This window comes from Ciconia boyciana, chromosome 2 (genome assembly GCF_034638445.1).
Source record: "Ciconia boyciana chromosome 2, ASM3463844v1, whole genome shotgun sequence".
Classification (NCBI taxonomy): Eukaryota; Metazoa; Chordata; class Aves; order Ciconiiformes; family Ciconiidae; genus Ciconia; species Ciconia boyciana.
Window position 1 is genome coordinate 46,780,850 of NC_132935.1, and position 23,368 is coordinate 46,804,217.

Sequence of the window (23,368 nt, forward strand, 5' to 3'; positions counted from 1 at the left end):
AAGGAGCAAAGCACAAAGCTGCTGGGTTTTCATGAGCAGAAACACATCCTATGCGAAGCAAGTGGAATTGCCCTGACGGAGCAGCCTGGGCAGCTGAATGAGCCTGAAAACAAGCTCCAACAGATGTAAATCACGGCTGCTGTCCCCAATCCTGACTGAAGAGTGCTGCTCTCAATAAAATACAGCAGTTAAATGGAAAGGCTGAAACCAGCCCTTGAAGCAGCAAGGAAAGTACTGACGCAACGAAAACCTCAGGTCGCTGGGCTCGGTGCTTTATGTGGTGGGTTTGTTCGGCTTCCAGAAAAGAATAAGATGATGCTCAGGTCTCATGATGCAAAACAAAGCTTAGTAGCTATCCACAAGTACGGCAGAATATTTCCTTCTCAGATTAGATAACCAGATGTGCACTATATCTGGAAATTCATTAGTTGCATCTAAAAAGCTATGTAAACCATTAGCATATATTCTCAGTAGGTTTTTCTTAGTGTACAGAATAATATTAATGTTTAAGCTAGTCCTTACCATCCCAGTCAATCTTAAAATTTCCCTCTAATTAATAATACCGCTAAACACAGAGGAAAGCTCTGCAGCTGCAGCCTGCAGTCGTCTCCTTTCCCAGCTGATAAAGAGGTTCCTGCATGCTGCTTGTCGTGCTCAGGATTTTTCCTTAGTCCCCACCACCACCCCCCAATTTAAAAGCTAGCTTGAGGTGTCTGTGGCCGAGATGTGGTACAGCACCAGCACACGTTTGGGCACGGGAAGGAGCCTACGAGCTCGCCACAAGAGCAATGAATTACGCTCGTCTTCAGCCATGGAATAAGGAGTTTCCTACAGCTCTTCTGGCCTCACGCTGAAGGGCTCTTGGCCAGCCGCTTCCTGAAGTCAGGTAAGTAAGCATCTACGTTTAGAGTCACTTCTCCCCAAAACATGTTTATCAAAATCAGGGTGTTAAAATAAGATTTGATTACCGCTGCTTTAAAACCCCTTTTTTTCCCCTTACAAGTACTGAGGATGAGGGTCTGCCGAGTTACTTCATTAACACTGTATGCCTCCTTTGGAAATGGCCTGGGGTTTAAAAATTTCATTTTTAAGCTATGTTGCTTGTAAGAAATGGCACCTACGCAGAACAGTCGCACCCTGGCAGCCACCCACCGCACTGGATGGTGTCACTACTCCCGTGGCAAAGCTACCCAAGAGCTGCATCTTACATTAAACCAACAGTGTCCAGAATAGGGTGTTTAGGGGGTTTTTTGTTGCAAAAACTTTTGTGAAGGAGTGGCCGTAAGGGACTGGAAAAGATTTGGTTACAGTTTCCACATTATTTACAGGGGGTTTGTGTTTGCTTGCTTGTTTGCTTGGAGGTTTTTTTTCCTTTTTGGTGGGACAGGAGAGGGTAGCGCTCACTCTACCTGTCCATTAAACTCCCAGTAAATTATACTGTGCAAGATTTCATTTGGTGAGGCAGAAGACGTAGCTGTGAATTTGATCTCACAAATCTTGTCCCTGCTGGAAAGTCATGCAAAAGCTGTGTCGGGAAAAGGTTCAGAGCATCCACCAAAGAGCGTGAGAAAACGAGGAGCAGAGGGTCTGAGGCATTTCGCTGCTGCAGCACTTGGCCTTTCGGGAGCCCGGGTACGTGGAAGATTTAATTCAGCCGTTCAGCAGCCACAGGTGCAGCTGAACAAACCCGGCCCGGGTGGGCACTGCCAGGCTCAAACGCCTGCAGCAAGTCAGAGCGCAGAGTTTAAAAGAGCTAAAAAGAAAAATCCCTTCATTTACCGGCAAGTTCTTCAGCTGCTGGCAGTAGGGTGGCCACAAGCTGGATCAGTGCAATGAACTGACCCAAGGGAGTACAAGTGACGAGCAAAATACTGTTACAGCAATTCAAGACAGGGGAGGAGGCACGAGCCCCGGCAGAGGTGGGATGAGGGGTAGGGAGGGTCTGTCCGGGAGTCACTGCGCTGGCTTATGAGAGCCAACGCCAACCTCAAGGCGGTACGGTCCCTCCCTAGGAGTGTCTTGGCAGGTTTTTTGACTCTTCCCCAAACAACTTGCACCTCCTCATCTGCATGTCCCGTTCCCCAGTCAGCCCCCAAGTGCCATTCCTGGCTTCTAGCTGGGGAATGAAACCGTCGCTGCACTCCTGCTTCCTGTTGGGGGGAGGAGAAAACCAGGCAAACCACCCCTCCATCTTTTTCCCCCTTTTCAGCTGGCTATTAGGCACCAGCCAGCCAGCCTTTCCCTGTGAAACCTGCTGGTGCACCCTGAGGTCCTTCCCCTGGACAAGGTGTCCCTCCCGCAGTCCTGCTCCGCAGCTGCCTTACCCCAGCCCATGAATCCTCCGGGAGCCAGCATCCTGCTGGCACTGCCTCAGCCCCATAGCACCCCACGGGCAGAGAAGGGCTCCGTGGGCTCCGCAGGACCAGCCCAGCCTTGCCGGGCTCCCAGCCCTGCTGCCCCAAAAAGTCCTGCACATCTGGCTGGGTTGCCAGAGGTGAGCATGCCAGGAGGAGGACGGGGAGGATTAAAGCCAGGCTGAAGCATTGCCCCATTTCCTTGCCTTCCCTGGGTGGCCTGGCCTCCATTTATCAGGAAAAACTAGTAAGAAATACAGTGTGATTTAATTCCTCTCCCTGGAGGGCTCAGGGTCCTGGTGCTTCTCTGGGATTCACAGCCAGCACTCCAGAGTAAGTTACAGTTTTGTCTTTTCTCTGCAAAGGTTTCTCAGAGAAAGGTGTCTTGTCCTTTCTCTCCAGGTGTAAATGCTCCTCTTTTCTTGGAGCAGGAACCTCAAAGAGGCTTTAGAGAAAATATTCTGAAATTCAGGTGCTCAAATGTTTCTTACTGCTGTTTAAAACTTATTGGAGCCCAGAGAGAAGCCATGATTTGGTGGGTCAGGTACTCAGCAGGATGGGTGAGGGAATCAAGGGCTTGTCTCTGCTTCACTCTCCATTAAATTATTTATGCAAACGGGAACAGATTCAGCTGTCAAGATGCCAGACAAATCCACTCCAGGAAACAGTATGGCATGGATATAGTCCTGCCTTCAGCCCAGCACTTTGGTAAGCAACAAGTATCACTTACTCAGCTGCTCCTGGGTGCTTCGCTGCAGGTGTAGTACCACCCCAGGGCTTCACACCCTGCATGGCACGTGGGGAAACCCCCCGGAACGTGTGCCTGAAATCACACATCTCAGGCTCAGCAACAAATACAACCAACGTCTTCCAGGGGACGGCTCTCGCCACTTGGCTTTGGGGGACAGGTGGTGACAGGTCTGACCATGGGCTGTGAACATGCCGCCAGGTCCTGATGACACCGTGAGCAAAGCTGCACCCTCCACAGTGGGGCTTAGGTGTGACATGGGTGGTGGATATTGGGGCTTACACAGGACTTCCATGCCCAGCAGGTCGCTGTTTACCGAGGGATTTTGAGAATTTCATTGCCGTGCAGCAGGGTGCCCAGTGGCAGCCGGGGGACCTGGCTGTGCATCGCGTCTCTTTTTTGGGGTAACATGTGATGGGCTTTAAATGAGACTGTTCGGCTGGCGCAGTTGCACACCAACACTGTCTGATGCCCAGCTGCCCTTTGGGGCTAAGGATTTCAGTGAGCTGAAAGCATAACACAGTTCTACGTACAAGCAGTTAAATGAGATGCTTTCCAAGACAAATTATAATTCTATGGCTACGACAGGTGAGATGTATCGCCTTCCAGCAATCAACAGACCCTGTCACAGAGCAGGGGGGGGGGAGAGAGAGAGCAGGTGTCACTGCCTTGCATTTCTCAATTCCCTTCCCATGCTTCATGCACCCACCTCTCTACGCTTCACGCAGAGAAAAAAGGTCCAGGAGCACCACGTGACGGTCGCAGCTCCCTGCCAGACAGCCAGGCCAAGGGCAGGTGGTGCAGAGCCACGCGACGTGAACGTACCCCAGTGCTGGAGGGCAGAAAGTAACAACATGCAGAACTGGCTTTGGGCATATTATTTTTTGACAATGTGGAAAAGGAAAATTTTTTGCACCCAGAAAAACCCAAACCAGCACCCACTTCTTGTGTGACTGTCAAGTTCAGTGCTTAACGCTTATGTAGATAGAGGTTGCATGATCAAACCCCTGACGAGCAAAGCAAATCAAGTTTATTTAAACACAACATCTCTGTGGGGTTAATGGCAGCACTAGAGGTAAAAGCAAAGCCCCTCTATGCGAAACCTTACCTGCCAGGCAGAGCACGCTTCTCCTGGTCCCACAAGCCTTCCCACAAGGAGTGTACAGCCAAAAGGCAAGCGTGTACCAGGCCTGTCCCAACTATTTATGTGAAAATACACACCCTTTGATAAACAGCTGCGTTACTGCAACAGCTGCGGTAGCGGCAGATGGAGCCCTGCCCGGAGCGAGGCAGCAGGCCTGGCCGCCCAAGGGCTGGCATGACCGGCACGTACCCACGGTCCCCAGAAAGCCACCTCCGAGCGGGACAGCACTCCGCAGGGCACAGCTTCACACCAGCAGCGTCATCCGAGTGCCGGGCTGAAAAGTCAGCGGCTGGGCTAGTCCTACCGAAGCGTCATAAATCTAGCCGGGTCTTCTGGAAAAAAAAAAAAAAAAAAAGAAAAGAAATCTTAAAATAGACTTTTCTAAAGGGTTTTGGGTGGATTTTCTGTGTTTCTTTTGTAATTCGGTCAATGGAGCACCTGGGGATGAAGCCAGGGGTTTTAAAACTGGTTTATGTAACTGGAAAAGGTAGCGTTTCACAGATTTGCAATGAAAATATTGTCATTTCTGCGCTACTAGTAGTAGTTTATTGGATGGGGGGGATGCTTAACTACTTACCGTAAGTTTTTAAGAGAGGCTTAACTTCACGCAGCCAGCGTGAAGCAGCTAAAGATGCCTCTGAGACGCTTTTCCCACCCGCACGTCCTGCAAGACGTCCTGTCACTGGCGTGGGGGGGGTTACAGCCCTCTCGGGTGAAGCTGTCCGTGCTCCAGCGGAAGGAGCGGAGCCTCGGGAGGGCGCTAGGATGATGCAGAGAGACACGCGTGGGGCAGGCAGCATCTTTCCCGTATCGCTTCATCCAGGACGCCGCTGGGGAGGGCCGGTACCGGCGTCGGGGCAGCCCTCCCAGGGGACGGGACGGTGCGGGGAGGGGGCAGGCGCCCTGGGCGCCTGCCCCCTCCCCGCACCGTCCCGTCCCCCCGGGGGGGGCGGCCCCCGACCGCGGCCACCCTCCACCGGGAGGTGGCAGCTCTCCGCGGCGGGAGCCCTGCCTCCGCGGCCGCGCACCCCACCCGCTCCCGCCCCCGGGTCCCCGGGGGTGCCGGGAACACTCGTTCCCCGTCATTGGGGCAGGAGGCGGGGCCGGCGCCGTATAAGAAGGGACCGAGCGGGCGTTTCGCTCCCAGGTCCAGAGACGCCTTGTCCCATCCCCGCCTCCTATCGCCGAGCACGGCGTGACCCGAACCGCATCGGCCCCCTCGGGGAGGCGAGACGACAGCGGGACGGCAGCAGGAGCACCGGCACCGGTACCGGCACCAGCACCAGCAGCAGCGGCAGCCGCGGTAGGAGCCCCGCTCCCCACCTGCCCGTGGCGGAGGCTGGAGCTGCGATCGTCGCGGAGCCGCGGTTGGTGCCCGCGGCCCGTAGCCCCCGCGCCGCGGCCGTGCGGCGCCGCGTCCCGCTCGCCCATGAGCGCCGCCGCTCTCTACAGCCTGGACTCCCCGGCATGTTATAAGAGCTGGTGCCTGGAGCCCGCCAACTTCTACGACGCCAAGGTGGGCAGCGGCGGCGGGCCGGGTCCCGCCTGCAAGCCGGGGGGCCGCGGCGGCTGCGGGATGAGCGGCGAGGAGGCGGGGGGCGGCCTGGGGGGCAGCGGCACCAACCTGGCGGAGCTGAGCGCCGCCGCCCCCGCCATGTACGAGGACGAGAGCGCCATCGACTTCAGCTCCTACATTGACTCCATGTCGGCCGTGCCCAACCTGGAGCTGTGCAACGACGAGCTCTTCGCCGACCTCTTCAACAGCAACCACAAGCCCGAGCGGGGCGGAGACTACGGCGAGTACCTGCCGCCGGGCGGCGGCGCCGGCCGCGACCCCGCCAAGGACCTCGGCGCTGCCATGACCACCCTGCTGGGCGCCGAGCCCCGCACCGCCTCCTCCTCCTCCTCCTCCTCCTCTTCCTCCTCCTCCTCCTCTTCCTCCTCCTCCTCCTCCCGCGGCGCCCTGAAGCAGGAGCCGGACTGGAGCGACAGCGACCTCTCCTCCTCGCTGCTGCCCTCGCAGATCGCCACCTGCGCCCAGACCATCATGAACCTGAGCGGGCAGCCCACGCCGCCCACCTCCCCCGAGCCGCCGGGCAGCAGCTCCCCCTCCAGCTGCAGCACCCGCTCCCCGGGCCCCGCCGCCGGGGCCGCGGGGGCCGGGTCGGCGCAGGGCGTCCCGCCGTCGGCCGCCTCCGGCGGGAAGGAGCGGGGCGGCAAGAAGTGCGTGGACAGGTTTAGCCCCGAGTACCGGCAGCGCCGGGAGCGCAACAACATCGCCGTGCGCAAGAGCCGCGACAAGGCGAAGCGGCGCAACCAGGAGATGCAGCAGAAGCTGCTGGAGCTCTCGGCCGAGAACGAGAAGCTGCACAAGAAGATCGAGCAGCTCACCCGGGACTTGACCAGCCTCCGGCACTTCTTCAAGCAGCTGCCCAGCGCCTCCTTCCTGCAGCCCGGCTCGGGCACCGACTGCCGGTAACCGGGGGGGAGCGGGACGGAGAGACGGACTCCGGGAGACCGTGGATAAATACCTCAGGGCCGGGCCGGGCCGGGCCGGGCCTTGCCTGGCCGTGCCGAGCCTGGGCCGGGCCGGGCCGCGGCGCCCCGGGCCGGGCCGGGCGCGGGGAGGAGGCGCGAAGCCGCGGTGGGAGCTGCCGCCCGCGGCCGCTTCCTGAATGCGGCAGCGACGTGGGGCGATGCCCGGGTCTTTGACCACGAAACTTGCGGGAAAAAAAAGGAAAAAAGCTAAATATCTTTTTTCTCTCTCCCCTTAAATTATTTTTGTAATGGTAGTTTTCGTCTTTTCTACATTTTACTCATACCGATGCAGCTATGGTACATCTGTTAAACTGATTCAAAACCCCATGTATTTTAGACGGTAGGATGAACAAAAAAGACTGAGCATGCTCGACCTTTTATATCAATTTTTACAGCATTTCTAAGAATAAAAACCAAGCATTTTAAATCGACCCTGCTCTCGTTTGCTCTCTCTCTCGAAAGCAGCGGCCGGCGGCGGGGGAGGCCGCGCTGCCCAGGCGCCGCTGGCAGCGCGGGGGCACGGCCGGGCTGCGGCGGCTGCGGGGGCGGGAGGCGCGGCGCGGCGGGGGGCGAGGAGCGCTGCTTGCCTCTGCTAAAGCAGCCTCGGGGCCAGGGAAGAGCTGGGGCTCTGGCAGGTGGCGGTGGCCGAGCCGGCTTTCCCCCGGGAGCTGCATCGCTGTGCCGGAATGCCGAGTCAGTCGCTGCCGCCGAGCTGACTGGGGCGGGGGGGGGCAGCTGCACGGCAGGAGGGGGCTGCTCTTCCAGAACTCCTCCAGAACACAGTAGTATTAAAAAAAAATAATAATAATAATTAAAAAAAAGTAGACATGAACGCAAGAACACCGTTAGTTAAAATTCCTGTTAAAACCCCCTCGAAGCGGTTTCCGCTCCAGCCAAGGCAAAGCTGCACCTCCGCCGAGGCGCTGCGGCGTTCGAGCGGGCCGTAGCCCCAAGGAGATGTTGCCCACACGGCCTGCAGCCCGCCGTGGGCTACGGCAGCGCAGGAGCTGCCCGCTTCCACTGATGGCTGCTAGTGAAAGCGAGAGCGGGCACCCAGGCTGGTCTCTGCCGGAGTGAATGCATGAGGAAAGGTTAGGCGACTTGTGCCAGTTGTGACAGCGCGCGCGCAAAGATGACAGCATCTGTAGGGCACTGGCAGAAAAATGGCCCGACACGACCAGCACCAACAGCCAGCGCTTTCCGAGAGAGATCTCGCTGGTTTCGATGGGGCGACCCGTAGTATCCTCTACGCAGGGCTAGGATGACACCCCATTTTTCCTTACCTGGAGGCAGGTAAGAGACTGAAAGACTTGGAAGAGAGGGGAAAAAGGGGGATTCAAAAGCTGGGTCATTCCTTTAGTAAACGTGATGTATGGAAGACTTTCCACTATCGGCCTCAGCCACAGGAATGAGTGTAGCAACAAGTTTGCTGTTCCTTTTCTGCTGGGTAATCACATACGGGACCTGCACAAAACCATTCATTCCTCCTCCTCTGGCCTGCACGGGTTTTTTAAATACCGTGAAAGGGGAAGGGGGAAAAAAATCTAATCTCTGACTGACCCTTACATTAATTCTTGCATCTCAAACAATGCACACATAGGAAGATTTTGATATTATTTATCTGATCTGTAATCCATGTCTCCAGACAGTTGGGGTGAGGATAGTTACGTGGCCTGCAAAGCAGTCTGCTCCATACCTGTAACAGAAACTGTATAATGAACACCCGCTTTGTGGGAAGCTACAGATAACATGGTACTTCTACACTTAGAGACCAATTAGCTGTAAAACATTAACTTTATACATGCTTGACACTTCAAAATATAAGCTTTGTTCAAATCTCCATCTTTATAACATTTATTGCAAGGTGGTAACAAATGTTACAACTCAGAATTCACGCACAACTCGGTGTTTTGCAGCCGGCGGTACGTCTGCAATCTGCTGATAAAACTCAGCTTAGACCAATGTTCACTGCCTATAGCAAGCTATTTATTTCAAAAATATCAGTAAAATATTTTCCATCGACACATAATAAATAAGTATTATAAAAAAATTCACAACCATTCGAAACTTCCAGAAAAAGATGTTTTACGTACATAAACAGCAAACATGCCAAAGAACTGTATTCTTAAATTCTGAACTGATCCAAAAGAGTTCAGAAAGTTAAACAGATTTTTTTTATATAGATATTCTTTCAGCGTTAGCAAAATGCGCTTTGTAAATCACAGTTTTAATAAACTATTTTAATACACACTTGCATTACACATTATCTGTGGCACTAGTTAACAGATAACCACATTACAAAGTCCACAGATACTACAGTAGCTGACTAGAGTTCAGCTCAGTGTCTTGCTGCTGTTTCCAGGAGAACAATTTCCTCCAGTGCAACACAGTTGGGGTGGCTGGTTACGGAGTGGACGTAGCAGTTCAGTAACCCCACCTCCTTTCCCAGCACGCTCTGCACCTCATAACTCTGCAGTGATAAAAGCATGTTGATTAAAACAAACAGTCCTGGACATTCTGTTCTAAGCAGCGCTCGGCTGGGAAGATGCAGGGTGTAAGGTCCTCTTCCAACAGACAATTTTTTTTAAGGACTCAAAAAGAAAGGTGCATTAGAACTGATGGAAAGAATGAATACATTAGATTTTTCAATAATTAGATCTCACTCCTGCTCAAAGTGCTGCTTCCCTACCAGGCTTTTAAAAACGAGCTGTTTTTAAAAAAAAAAAAGCTACTGTGACTTTGAACTCAATTTTGCTGAAGCATTACCTACATGAGCTCCTTTTATCCAGCTTTCTGACACTCGCAGGATTTCACATGTGCTAGCAATGTGTATATACATACCATATATCAATTACCTTAGGTAACAGATCCACTAAAGGAAAAAAATATTTTGTAACTCTTTTTACCCACCCCCTTCAACTTTGCGTTATGTCATGCATCCTTTACGATCACCAGCACCTACGCAGTCCCTTCTGTTTAATGACCGGACTGGCAGTTTACCCACACGAGTTGTGCCTGAGTGAATCTGTAGAGAGTGTATTCCGCGTGGAGGAGAGGGATGCGAGGCTGGGATGATTTCTCTAAGAGGAGACAGCGTGTTAACAGAAGAACTGGTAACACCGACAGTCGATACCTCGCTTGAGAGAGCATCTCAGATGGCAGGTTTACATCCACTTCTTTCCTCAGTGGGACTTGCCTACAACCAGCGTCTGACCATGCCCCTCGCTTTCATCTGGGCTGTGCATTTGTACAGGTGTGTGATACCCATGTCTAGTGCCTGCTTCAAGGTATAAACAACCCTTTTCTTTTTTTTTCCGAGATTATTTTTGCCCCAGACTGGTTCTGCAGTCCAATTCCCCACGCAGCTGCACAAACAGCTATACTGGTGTAACAGAAGGGCTGCCGCAAGGCAAGGAACAAGTGGCCAGGGCCAGTGACGGCTAAAACCAATCTCCCTGCCAAAAGAAGTGATTAGAAAGCTACACCCTTAGAAACTTCAGCAGCACTGGCAAAAAAGTGCCACCTCAAGTGGTATTTCTTGGGATTAATCTTTGTGGGGACATGCTGCTTTTTAAAATGCAGTGGTTCAGAGATGGAAATGCTTATGAAAAAAAAAAAGGAAAAAATTATCCCTGCATTTCAGCTAGGGAAAAAAAAATGTTTCCAAGTTGCCAGACTTCTAAATACTAGCATTATAAAAACTGAAACAAGAAGTTGTTTGAATTGCAATAACTCGAAAAAGAACTACGTTTTGTCAGTCTGTCACCAAACCAGATGCATCCTGTAAAACTTAGCAAGACTTAACTGCTATTAAAAAAGCAAACATATTTTGGAAATTTCTTGTATCTCTTTGCTTAAATGAAATATACACCCTCCAGCACAAGAAAAATAATTTACCATTTCAGAGAAATGTTCCACTTCAAAACTTAACCATAAATCCCATTAAAACCATGGAGCAGGTAATAGCAAAATGCTAGAAGACTGTATAAGATAGGGAAAGCAAAATGACCCCAGTACGTGTCACCTAACTGAAGATACTTAACTGGGATGATTAAACAAGACAACGAGCTGACCTTCGCTCCCTTCTACGTGCAGTGGAGAGGGGGGGATCTCGGGATCCTAATTGGGCTTAATCACCCTCTGAAGGTGCCGCTCCTTCGCTGCTGACCGTCCGGCAGCCAATGCCAGCCAGGCACCTACCTGGGTGCCTCCCTCACCTGCGATAAATCTGGGTCACTGTGCCAAATGTCAGGGTTCTTCTGATATCTCAGATTAAAGGAATAACTACTTCACCATTACATAAACTGTACTTTACCCCATGGATCCCTGTGGCTTACACACGTTTCATTCATACAATTATAAAGTATTATCTTGCGCACGTTTTGCAAATTTCTCTACTATTCCTGCCTGCCAGTAATTTCATGGTTGTGCTATGAGAAAGTAGTTGTGGTTTATAGAGTTTAGAAGACCATCCCGAAAAGGTGGGATGCTTGGACTGTATCTTTGCTGTCTTAGGATCCTCAGCCAGAAAATGGAGTAAAGCCCAGCACTGCTCGTTGCAGCTCTGAATGTCTGGACATCGTGCTATTTGCAGATAGCTCTGCAGATCCGGAGCTGAGCTAAAGCTGTCTGCACATCCCATCTGGGGCATCCCTCTTCTAAAAAGGATGGTGTCAGCCTGATGATAGTCACGCAATCGCAGGGCATCAGCAGGTGGAAGGTGGGCTTGCCAAAAGGGTCCAGCCCACTCAAATCCCAGGCTGGACACGAGAAAAAAAATCATTATTTCTAGTGAAATCTCCTACCGCTCCTAGTGCAGTTCTGAAGTGAGCTGCCTGGGAAGGCAGAATCTCCATCCCTGGAGGTTTTCAAGACCCTGCCAGCCAAAGTCATGGCTGACCTGCCCACACATTGGCAACAGCCCAGTGTGAGTGGTAGGTCGGACGATGACCTCCAGTCCCTTCCATTTCTACGATTCAAGTATCTTCCCACCTAATTCACGTCTCCTGTACTCTGCCTCTACAGTAAGTTACGTAGTTTAACTTTCTTTCATCAACATGCATTATACCCACCCCATCCTCATTGGCGGAGGACATCAGGAGAGAGGAGATTGTCCTTTGTAACAGCTGGAATGAGAAAATTAACAGGTTTTGTTCACGACAGAAATCTTATGTATGCAAAGACATTCTGTTCGCATGTTAAAACAGTCACGTTGAACAAAGATTTATCATTTTAATATAGAACGGTTTTGTTTCTCTGGCCAAGAAAGCAGAGGAAAGGTGACACAGAAGATGTTCAGAATGGGAGTCTAAAAATACATGTTCCTTTTAGACTGTGGAGACTGAGGTTTCCCAAGGCCCAACCCAACAAAGCCCTTCAGCTGGACCATAAAACAGTTTGCAAACCTCAGGGTGAACTCAGTGACTGTATTATTTGAGTAAGATCTGGGAACTGGGTTCTTAGTCCAATGAAACACAAGTTTAGTATCAGATTAAATTATGGGATACTCTTACAACTTTTAATTTTTCATCTGACAGAGCAGTTTATAAAAGTGTGGCTTAGAGTACCTATGTGTCTACATATCAATCTTCACTATACTTAAAACACCAAAGCTCATTTCATGCCATACCTTTACTTTTACTGTACTTTGAGATCGGGATGGACAACTCAAGAAGACTTCCAGCTGCATTTTTAAAACCGGTGAAATGACAACTTCAGAGCACTGGTTGCAATATAGCAATCCTCTGAAACACACAAACAATGATGGAAAGACATAGAGAAATGGAAAAGCTATCAGTCGTAAAACAAAACACAGAAAAAACCAGCTAGCTTATTCTCTAAAACACTTTGCTGATAGACTTTTAGTAGGAAAGCCCTGCTAGAGATTCAGTTGATAACAACAAATAGAGTTCTTCTGTTGGTAGAACTAAGTAACTCTTTTGGAGGACCTTAACTCTTCTAGCAAAAGGATCTTCCTGTCCTGGCTTCTGCTGGGACAGAGTTAATTTTCTTCCTAGTAGCTGGTATAGTGCTGTGTTTTGGATTTAATATGAGAATAATGTTGATAACACACTGATGTTTTAGTTGTTGCTAAGTAATGCTTACACTAAGTCAAGGACTTTTCAGCTTCTCATGCTCTGCCAACTGAGAAGGCTGGAGATACACAAGAAGCTGGGAGGGGGCACAGCCAGGACAGCTGACCCAACCTGGCCAAAGGGATATTCCATACCATAGGATGTCATGCTTAGTATAGAAACTGGGGGAAAGCTGTCTGGGGGGCTGCTGCTTGGGCAGGCTGGACATCGGTCAGTGGGTGGTAAGCAATTGCATCGTGCATTGCTTGCTTTGTATATTCTATTATTATTATTATTATTGTTGTTGTTGTTGTTATTGTATTGTATTTTATTTAAATTATCAAACTGTTCTTATTTCAACCCATGACGAGTTTTCTCACTTTTATCCTCACAACTCTCTCCCCCATCCCACCAGGGGGAAGTGAGCGAGCGGCTGTGTGGGGCTTAGTTGCCGGCTGGGGTTAAACCACGACAGTCCTTTTATAAGTTTTGGCAACATGGGGGGAGGTTGCTATTTATAGTCACCCCACTTAAGCAAATATTCATCTCATAACCTTCTAAAAGTTATGGCAAAAGAAAATTTGTAGTATAGATTTGGCCCAAGTGACATTGATTTAGGCCCTCGTTCAGCAAATGTTCAACATTTTCAGCACACGCTTAAGTCATATGCATAAAATTAAGCTCAGCTATAAGTGCTTGTTGGAATAATGTCTTAAACAGATATTGATGCTACACTGTTGTCCAAATGAAGCAAAAGTGTCCTTCACAGTAGAGATATTATTTTATTGAACTACACTACTATGTGAATGTACACACATCCTTATTTTTTGCATGATAGTATAATACAGGACAACTCTTTTTTTATTTCCAGCCTTTTTCCCCCGGAGGCTATACATAACAAAGCCTAAGCAGTAAAGCTTCTCATATTTAGGAAAATGCTCTCTATTTCAATGGGATCAAACCCACCCAACTTCTCCTTATGCTTTTTGTAAGCTTTCCCAGTAGAAAGAACCCCCCTTTCCTTCTTTTTACACTCTGACTACTCTCTTATCCTCTCATGTTTTTATCCTATCAGGTATCTCAGACTCTGCAAGAGCAAGCTGGCTAAGCAGCTGAAGGGGAGGCTTTCCAAGAGCATGCCAGTGTGACGCAGGTTTAGCATTTCAGGTGGTAACAGGTCCTGTAGGATCAGTCTTCACATTTGGGACAGCTGTACTCCCAGAATTATTCAACATGCTTTTTAGAAAGGTTATAAATTCAATAGGTCTGAAACGCAACTCTTTCACGCTTACAGAAATTACAGCAAAGATCACAGTTCATTATAAAGATGAGGTGAATTGGTGGTACACGGGGTAACAAGGTAGGGTAGACAAACACAAGAAGCTACTTTTAAAGGAGCTTAAAATCAGACCTGTGATTTATGTGGACTTAAAACTAATATTCTAATGCAGTGGGCTGTGAAACCTTTATAAGCAATACTTTAAGATTAGTTTGAAAAAAATGTGATAACTGCAAATTCAAACCATTTCATATCTACTTGTATCTTTCTTAATAAATTAATCTAACCTTGCAGGTTTTATCAGTTCATCAGCAATAAAAATACTACGTCTTAGTTCTAGGAAGGAACAAAGTGCAGCCTGTGCCTGCAGGAATCATTGCATCACCTATTGCTGTTATGGCTACATCTGCAAAACACCTGGAGTGCTCCGGAGCACGCTGACTCTCACCTGTCCTGGGGACACAGTTCCAACTTTCCATTGCCACATCTGTTGCATGTAGGCCAGGAGAAAGCAGTGCTCTCATTAACTCCAACAACAGTACCTGCAGAAGATGAAATTCTTACAAAATACTAACGGTAAGCTAGCAAACACAGTCACTCCTGGCTTCGCAGTAGGTTTGACCCTTTCTGACTCTCAGCTTAAGAATAAGACTTGTCAGAGCAAGCATCAGCTCTTCCAACAATCTCACTCCCTTTCTCCTTGTCCCTCCAACAAGGGATGACAGTACAGCAAAGTGTGTTACATTCTAAAAATATCAGAAGGTAGATAATTGGTAACTTTCCAAACAGGTTCAGTTCTTTTCGTTTGGGTTTTACTGTTTTTCTGATTTGTTTTTGTTTGTTTGTTTTCTTTCTGGTCCTCTGATGTTTCCTTGGCAATAAATAGCTATAAAAAACATATGGTCAGATAGCTTGATATCGATATTTAGGAAACACAAACCAATGAGAAGACCAAATCCCTTTCGAAAACAATGATGCAGGTTGAATTCCATTAACAATGGAGTTATTCATTTATACTGATTTAACAGAGATTAGATCTGGCCCACAGATTTAAGTGTGTGCCTAAGAAGGGAATGCCAAAGATACTTTGGACTAATACAAAGGGCCTTGCTAGTTTTGTCAAGAAAAAATATATTCAGTTTTATGAGAAGCCAATAAAGAGTGTATTATGTTTTATGGTAACAATATGCTGAAATTATGAGCATTATTTATGGAGAAAATGCTTCTAAGTATTTTGAAGCATATGAAGTGGATCACCTGTAAGAATTAAATTACACTAAAATAAACCCTCACTGGTACAACAGAAGTATAGACTAAAAATTCCAGCTCCTATTGAGCAAGAATCTCAGAGTTTTATACCACATTCAATAAAAGAAATCCTTGGAGACTAGGAAGCATTTACACTGTCTGGTCCGTAAGACAGGGCGTTAATCCCTTGCTTTCCTGGTTCTCCTGGGACAAGGGTGGAGAGGAAGGAGGGAGCTACACATAAACAACAAAACCGTCGTTTTCTTTGGGAATTCAAAGGACAGCAATGCTGAAGATCAGGAAAGATGCTTCTCAAATACAACATTTATGACCCACTTTCTATGCATATAACGAAACAACATGGATTTCACTGACAGAATAAGCAATTCTGTGCATTTAACCCCTTGGACTGTTACAGGAATCATTTTGATTCTTCAGTTTTTGTGATAAACTGGGAGTTTCCATCAGCACTTGCTACTACAAGGTAGGATGCTTTCTGCCACAGCGTTGGCATGTTTCCCTTGTTTACGGAAAACAAAAGCTACCAATTAGTTTGCTGAATATGTTTCCTTTTTCATTAAAAATAATTTTAAAAACAATCCAAAACAAAATCCCCTTTTCTGACAGATCTGTTTCTCTCTAAGCCTTTTAACTTTCCCCCAGTTGTGTGCCATATTGCAACTACAGGATGCCAGTGCACAAGTAATACAAGTACATGTGAAGAAAATGAATCAGGATCACACTGACGAGATTACGTCTAGTGGAGAGGTTTATTTTGATGACAACATAGAGTTTCCTCGAGAAAACCACCAGAGATCACTGAAGTCAGAACAAACACAACTGAAGGCAGCAACAGATCTAATAATCCAGTGACAGTCTTGCGCATCCTGCATGCAAAGTGATTTCTCAAGTTTAAGCTGCTGAACTGCTGCACATCTTTGTCAAGACTCTAGATTTTCCTTGATGTTCACAAACCTTTTGGATATTTTCCTGAGATCCTTCTTTTAAATGGAAACGCACGTAGCCAAAATTCAATTTTTACCTCTAGTCTATTTTTATGGGTTGTGGCTGACATAACTAAGAAGAGACTGATAACAGGACAACACCTGGAAAAACAGGTCTCTGGTGAGGAATGCAAGGAAGGGCTGAGGATTAGAAGTAACGCTCTGGTTGAAACGTTCAAAAAATGAATGTGTATATTTTTTTTTTCCAATCAGTTACACTGATTAACGGACAGGAAGGGGAAAAGTTCAATCAAAAAGAGAAACCTAGGTAAGCTGATTGACCCCATTTTGTTCGCACTGTTAAGAGGGAAACTGAAAAAACCCCACCCCTGAGTAAGGGTGTTTGGTATGAAAATATCCAACGTCAAAATTCAATCACTGGTGCTGAGTCATATACTAGGCAAATATCATTAATCAAGTAATATTCCCACATAACGTATGTGGTATGGACTAACTAGAATTTGCTCATAAGCATGGTTAAGAGGAAAAACAGTTCTGTGCAGTATGAACTGCCAACATTTAAGTAATCCTGACTGCTACTATACAGCAAAAAGAGGCTAGAAATTACTTTGCAATGCATAGTGATAAGAAAATAAATCTATTAACCCTGAGCTCACAGGTGAGAACCACAGACTCATCTTTAAAAGAAGAATAAACTTTCCAGTAGAAAGCAACCACAGGTTTCCACTCATCTGTTGAAGAGCAACACACTCCATTCCAGAGCTAATATGACTGGACCTCTCTGAAACAAGGATTTCTGACAAACTTAGTGGATCTGCTTGCATTGCAACATTGTCCTTTTAAAGCTGGGCCAGCTATAGAGTTGTACGAGGTTGCTCAGGGCCCAGCTTTGAGCAGGAGTTAGGACTGGAGGAACTTCAGAGGTTCCTTCCAACCTTATTTATCCTATTTATACACCTTCCAAAAAATGACCGATCTACCTAAAACCCAGCAGGCAGCATGGCCTGTGCCCTTCCCCAATGCCGGCACTCCTGGAAGCTCTGAGACTGTGACCGATTGCTGTATCTGTGGATGGGGACTTGAATGACCACCTGCATTTTTCACTGGTTAAAAAGAAGTTTTTCTAGGGAAGGTTGAGCCTGCTGATTCCTTGAGAGCCATGAGGAGCAGCCATGACTGCAAAGGAGCAGGAAGGAGCACTACTTCAAGAAGGGGTAGAGTAAAGCCTTTGCAGCCTTTTTGAGCGTTCGGTGAGGGGAGGCCCACGTACAGCATACGTAGGTGACCAAAAGTACAGGAAGTGAAAGGAGGGCACAAAGAAAAAGAATGAACGAGGCAATACTGCTTCTCATTGAAAGCCAGACTGACAACTCTCTGAGTTAAGAGACAGAGACAGTAAGTGAATTTTAGAGATGATAAGTTTTCCTTCCTGGGTTACTCCATCAAATACATATGCTCCCACCAACAAAGTAGGGTTAGTGCTATTAGTTTCACTTCTTCAGTAGAATGATGTAGGCAATAACTAACCGAATTCCAAAATACTGGATATATATCTTAAATGCTGAAATTAAATAATTTTAGTTACACATAAAAGTGAGAGTTATCATCTATATATAGCATTAGCATAGGTATAAAGAAGACACTTTATATTCTACATTGGTACAAATGTGTGGGAACATACTGATAACAGCTACGCTGGACAAATTTCAGATGAAGCAAGACACGGTTGTAGGATTAATTTCTCCTTTTGTCATTCTTCCATCTGTAATACAGAACAGGGAAAGCGTGACACCTCCCATGTGTGTAAAGTAAGTACTTGTTTACACAACAGATCACAAAGGTGAATTTCTTTGTTCTACTGGAAAAAGGAAGGACAGAGAAATGTTTTCTTTATCCTACTATGTCTACTGTCAATGGGACAAAAGAAGACAGGCGTTTCTCATACCTAGTTATCAAATTAAGAGTGGAGAAGTGATAATTCTTAGCGTAACTATTGGAGAGGTTAAAAAAAAAGCACCAAAAAGTATTTCACACCCAGTGACAGAAATATCTTTCAAGTAACTCACAGTATTGATGTGAGATGTACATAACAACCAAGGCTTTGAGTGAAGTGTCTCTAGTTGTGCTTGGTTTTCATTATGCATTGCTAGAGTTCAAGGTTTGTCACTGCAAGGTGCTCATTTACTAATAACAGAGGCATTGCTAACTTGTGGCTCTACCCTAAGAGAAGGTACACTTAGTTACAGCTTTGCATGGTTTCAGACTCTTTTCCGTGTATCATGTTATAGCTGGAAGGATTCACTTGTAACCATTATTTGCTATTATTTTAAAGCTCATTTAAAATGCTCCAGTGAATACTTCAAGATGTAAATCTAAAACAGTTTCAAGAATTTTCTACAAGGGCTACTGGAATCATTAAGAGTTAAATTAAGAAAGGAAATTGTCTTTAAAAGTCAAGAGTTACTGGGCTTTTAAGGACTTTTCCCTATAGGCACTCTACAACTGGGAGGTTTAAGAAGCTGACTGGACAAAGCATTAGAAAATACACAGTAGGAAATGCTTCTGCGTGATTAGGAAATGTTAGAAAATACATTGTAAGAAATGTTTCTGCATGGTTAGTGGTAGGACTGAAATATTAGACAAAGCAATGATCCAAAGTGGCTGGTGAGCAAATATTGGCCAAGTTATGCTAGAAGACTATGGTGAAATATTAAATTGCCCCATTGCAGCAAAGCTCCAGGGAAATCAGACGCTAACCCCTTCCATTCAGGATCTGGCTAACATATCTTATCCAACTGCCTAAAAAATACTGGTATACCTTACTGTTGCCAACATCAACAAGGCTGGTGTGAACAGAAGGCTCCTGAAAGAAGTCGGCGAAGGAAGGAATATAATAAAACAGATTGTGCATCAAACATTTATTCTGGGGTATGAGTGAGTGGGAGCAGAGCTTGGCCAGCAAAAGGCAAACAGAACCCACAAAGAAGTATAAAAACTTAAATATCCCAATGACCTACAGCAATACTGTGCTTTTTATCCTTCCATGCTGTTTGTGCAAGAAATCAATATGAGGACCTAAAAGATTAAAGTCAGCACAAATAATTAACAGCATTCATTTCAGGAAAGGCCATACAAACCTCTTACAGCACAAATGGAGTTGGCCTGTGTTGTAGAATCCAGCTCATCGAGTCTGACAGGGCCAGTCAGCTCACTGAGGTCAGCACCGGCAGCCGAGTACAAAAGAGGCTTTTGTAATAAGAGAACAGTACGTTCAACACAAATAATCCTACCTGCCAACAAAGACATTTCAACTCAGTACAGTAACAAGGAAAAAGGTGACCATGTTAATTGTCATGGCCAATAAAGACAGCAATCTCTGCCAGCTACTAAACAGATGGATAGACTCCATCAGGTTTTCTCAATGACAAAATATTTTGCTTTCAGCGATACATGCATCATGCTCTCGTTACACTTTGCGACTCCAGGGAAAAAAGATGTTTTAAAAATTCGAACGTGGCAGAAGAGAGTCCAATTCCACTCTGACTGCGTCGCACCACACTCCCTGCAAACACAACGTTACTGTCTATTCCCTGGTCATAAGCTTGGGCACCCCTTCAGGTGGCCTCACTTTGTTTCAAAGATTACAAGGAGTAGGTGCGTGCAATGCCTTATTCTCCAAAACAAAGATTTTTACTTTAGGACACACAGCCATTTACACAGGTTGGTGCTTCCAGTCCACTTACATTTTGGAAGTGACTGAAGGCATGAGATGTGAACTACACATGCAGGCACCATACAGAACCATACCTGAACCTCAAAAAAGAGTGACTAAAAATGAATGTAAAGTGAACTACCATCATTACATGATCTGTATGGTGGCGAAGGCTCACAGCTAAGATGGTATAGGAGAGTTTGTAAAATTTCTGTATCTAGGGACACATATGTCTAGATTCATCCTCTTGCTCCTTCTAGAGGTAAAGGTCAATAAAACAAGTTTCTGCAAGAATATCAAAACAAATTCAACCAAGTTTCTTAGTATTTTTGAGTCTTCTGTCAGCTAGCAAATCTGATTGACACTGGTCATTAGATTTAGCAGCCATCAGGGAATACCGAAGGTATTGGTGGACATACAGCAAGATTACTGAATTGCTCATTTACTTTGGAGATCAAGCCAAAAATATAAAAAAGAAACCTTACGGGAAAGCTCTAATTACAACCCCTTTCAACTTTCTCATCCCAAACTTGGAATGTCTCATCTTCATCTGAGAATGAAAGTCTCTGTAGGTCACATATTGGAGTGTCAGAGATTAGGATGCTAGTTCAGTTTGATTCCAACTGCTTCAAAACCACGCGTAAAGCTTACCATTTCCCCACAGTGCATCCTTGAAGAAGATGAGTCGCGAGGCAACACTGAGGGCTTCTGTGATTTCTGTACTGAGAACACACGATGCAGCGACTGACACAGCAACAACTTTTGGAATTATATGAACCACATTTTGCAGTGTGGAGTCAGTCACAAACAACCAAATCTCTCTTTGATTTATAGGAACACTGTGTTTTGTCTATTATTTAAAAAAAAAAAAAAAGAAGATACTATTTGGAATGCAGTTGTTAATTTTTAGTAGAAGGAACAACTAAAATAACATCCTCATATTTAAATAGCTAATAAAACTGTAAGAAATTATTACATATAGGGCTTGTACAGGACAATGAATCAAAGCTTTATAAGAATTTTTCATTATTCTTTACTGCAGATACAAATATCTCTACCTTAAATTACCTTTTGGAGGTTGACCCACTGGAATCTTGGCTTTACCTCTGTCAACTATCACGCCTTATCATAACGCACTTGGACTGTACTAAGGATTTGAAAATATATTCTATATTAAAAAATTATATCTTATATATATTTATATATACACATATATAAAAAGTTAATTGGCTGGTTTTATGAACAAGACTTATATAATTTTTGCCTTAAAAAAAAGAAAGGCTAACACTACAACTAATATTATTCCTGTGTGAGCAAACTTTCCATGTACTGTTATCCGATTCCCAAGAGCACCAGTCCTTGGCTAATAGCTACTGTCCAGTCCTTGGCTAATAGATACTGTAAGCTACAAAGCTGGAGGTTTATCTTTCTGTTGAACAAACATCCCTAAATATTTGAATGATGCATAGAAAGAGGAAAGTAGGTAACTCAAGTAAGAAACATAGGAATCCGCAGTGATGATGTAAGTTTTCTGCCTAAGAAAGGTATAAAAATATTCTGGTGTGCCTAAATTAAGGTATATCACAACTACTGATGTCACAAAGAAAATACCTACATTTCATCTCGTGCTTCATATCTGAAAATAATTATCACAAAATCAATAGAGTTTTAAATTTTTTTCACACTGGGATGATGAACAAGACAGACTAGACAGACATTATATACACATCAGTGCTTATTCCAGGGTCTCTAACAAAATCAGATGGGTTACAATTTGACGATTCATGCTTTTCTTCTTTTTTTTTAAGCACAACTTTTATAGCATCTGTTTGTGTATGTAAATTTTCCCATGTTTTAGAAAAAATGCGTTTAGCAACAAGGCATATTTCACATTTACCAGTCCAAGCAACTTGCAATTTCTAAGATTCTAATATTTTAAAATATTTAACTGAAATTAAATTACTTTCTTAATTTAAATTTTTTTTGTTACTATTTTTAATTACTCTGCTGATCAAAAATTCATACTTAAAATATTTAAATGAAATTAAAATACTGCAATGATTGGAGAGACACATATCACGTACGTATTTTATTCTCAAAATTGCATGTCTCTAGCATAAGGTAATGCAACGAGAACCCCAACCTTTTGTCTTCGGTTGAATTCAAACCTTGAAACCGTTAACCACACTGAAATTAGCTTTTTGTTCATGCTAGCAGCTCTTAGAACAAATGCAGTTAATTGTAAATAATGACTGGGAAAATTCGTAACTCAGATATTACGGTTATGCCTTAATACAATATATGCTGCCTATTGCATTGGCGTTGTTTCTTTGCCTAGTAATTACATACATTTGAGTACCTCCTCTGCGTAGATAGCATTAGGGCAGCTTCAAAGAAAGAATTTTTACAGCTGTTCCATGAGAATTACTAACACATTAAAAGCTGGCTTTCAGAAGAATCATCCAAAAAGTAAATAGTAATAACAGCAAAAATCACAAGTTAGTATAAAATCATCAACTAGCTATGTGTGACAATTTGTTCTGAACAGAGAGGACACAACAGACAAATAGCAGCAGGATTGAGTTATAAGGAAGGACAGCTCCTTAACCACAGATGGAATATATTCCCTCATATTCCTTCTGTACCACAGTACACATTCTGAGTAATAACAAAAGCATATTTCCATTCCTCCTTCACACAAATGAAGTATCTCAGAATACTGTAGCTACACAGAATAAATACCATTTTTGAAGTACATTTGAATTAGCTCACATCGCAGATTGTCTAATAATAATAAATCTCTAAAATAAACCAAATCATAGTCCCTTCCTCACTTACTACGACGTAATGATTTTGCATGTGAAGGATATGTCCTGTTGGCAAAGGCAACTGCAGTAAACAAGCTGCTGTCGTGACCTTCTTCTGGGAGGATTAGGCAAGCAATACATTAACAGCAGGTAAATACCTTTACATTCCTAGAGCAGTTATCCAGAAGTTATGCAGAAGAAAAATATCTTCTATCGCTTTTCCCACATTACTTTAAAAAAATTTATGAGCACTCATGTTGTTCACTTACAAAAATTTAGTGCTTACAGTTCAGTAAGTGAATAGCCATTAAAAAACAGCTAATAAACCTCCTAGTAGCAGGAAGAAATCATAGACCTTTTTTTCTGCTAGACAAGCTTCCATTCTTCAAAATCACATCTGTTCCTGCATGCTTCGTCTCTTCTCTAATTTAGTGATGAAGTGCTTCTACACAAGAATACTGATGACCCACAGCATCTCAGATGTAGACATTCCTGAATA

At 45.3% G+C, this 23,368-nt stretch overlaps 2 protein-coding genes across 4 annotated transcripts in view; one reads left to right on the top strand and one right to left on the bottom strand.

The window, feature by feature from the left end:
- Positions 1-5,265: 5,265 nt before the first annotated feature.
- CEBPD (CCAAT enhancer binding protein delta) lies at positions 5,266-7,215 on the top strand. The gene has a single exon (XM_072852529.1). The coding sequence runs from the start codon at positions 5,676-5,678 to the stop codon at positions 6,723-6,725; it is 1,050 nt and encodes a 349-aa protein (XP_072708630.1). The 5' UTR covers positions 5,266-5,675; the 3' UTR covers positions 6,726-7,215.
- The window catches only part of SPIDR (scaffold protein involved in DNA repair), a 208,427-nt gene continuing 192,259 nt past the window's right edge, over positions 7,201-23,368 (bottom strand). The window contains exons 15-21 of one of the 3 annotated variants that reach the window (XR_012040905.1): positions 20,714-20,912; positions 19,488-19,640; positions 14,586-14,679; positions 12,414-12,528; positions 11,857-11,910; positions 9,032-9,254; positions 7,201-8,480 (exon numbers count right to left, since the gene is read on the bottom strand). Coding sequence is in view for 2 of the 3 variants with exons in the window: in XM_072852524.1 (XP_072708625.1) it covers positions 9,123-9,254; positions 11,857-11,910; positions 12,414-12,528; positions 14,586-14,679; positions 19,488-19,640; positions 20,714-20,912 (747 nt within the window). In the remaining variant the exon portion in view is untranslated. Of the gene's footprint in view, positions 8,481-8,633; positions 9,255-11,856; positions 11,911-12,413; positions 12,529-14,585; positions 14,680-19,487; positions 19,641-20,713; positions 20,913-23,368 lie in introns of those variants that run through there. The other 2 variants (XM_072852524.1, XM_072852525.1) reach the window with 2 other exon arrangements.

Bases quoted from the DNA above. Each gene is read 5' to 3' on its own strand.
- CEBPD (XM_072852529.1), top strand. From the start codon at position 5,676: ATGAGCGCCGCCGCTCTCTACAGCCTGGACTCCCCGGCATGTTATAAG.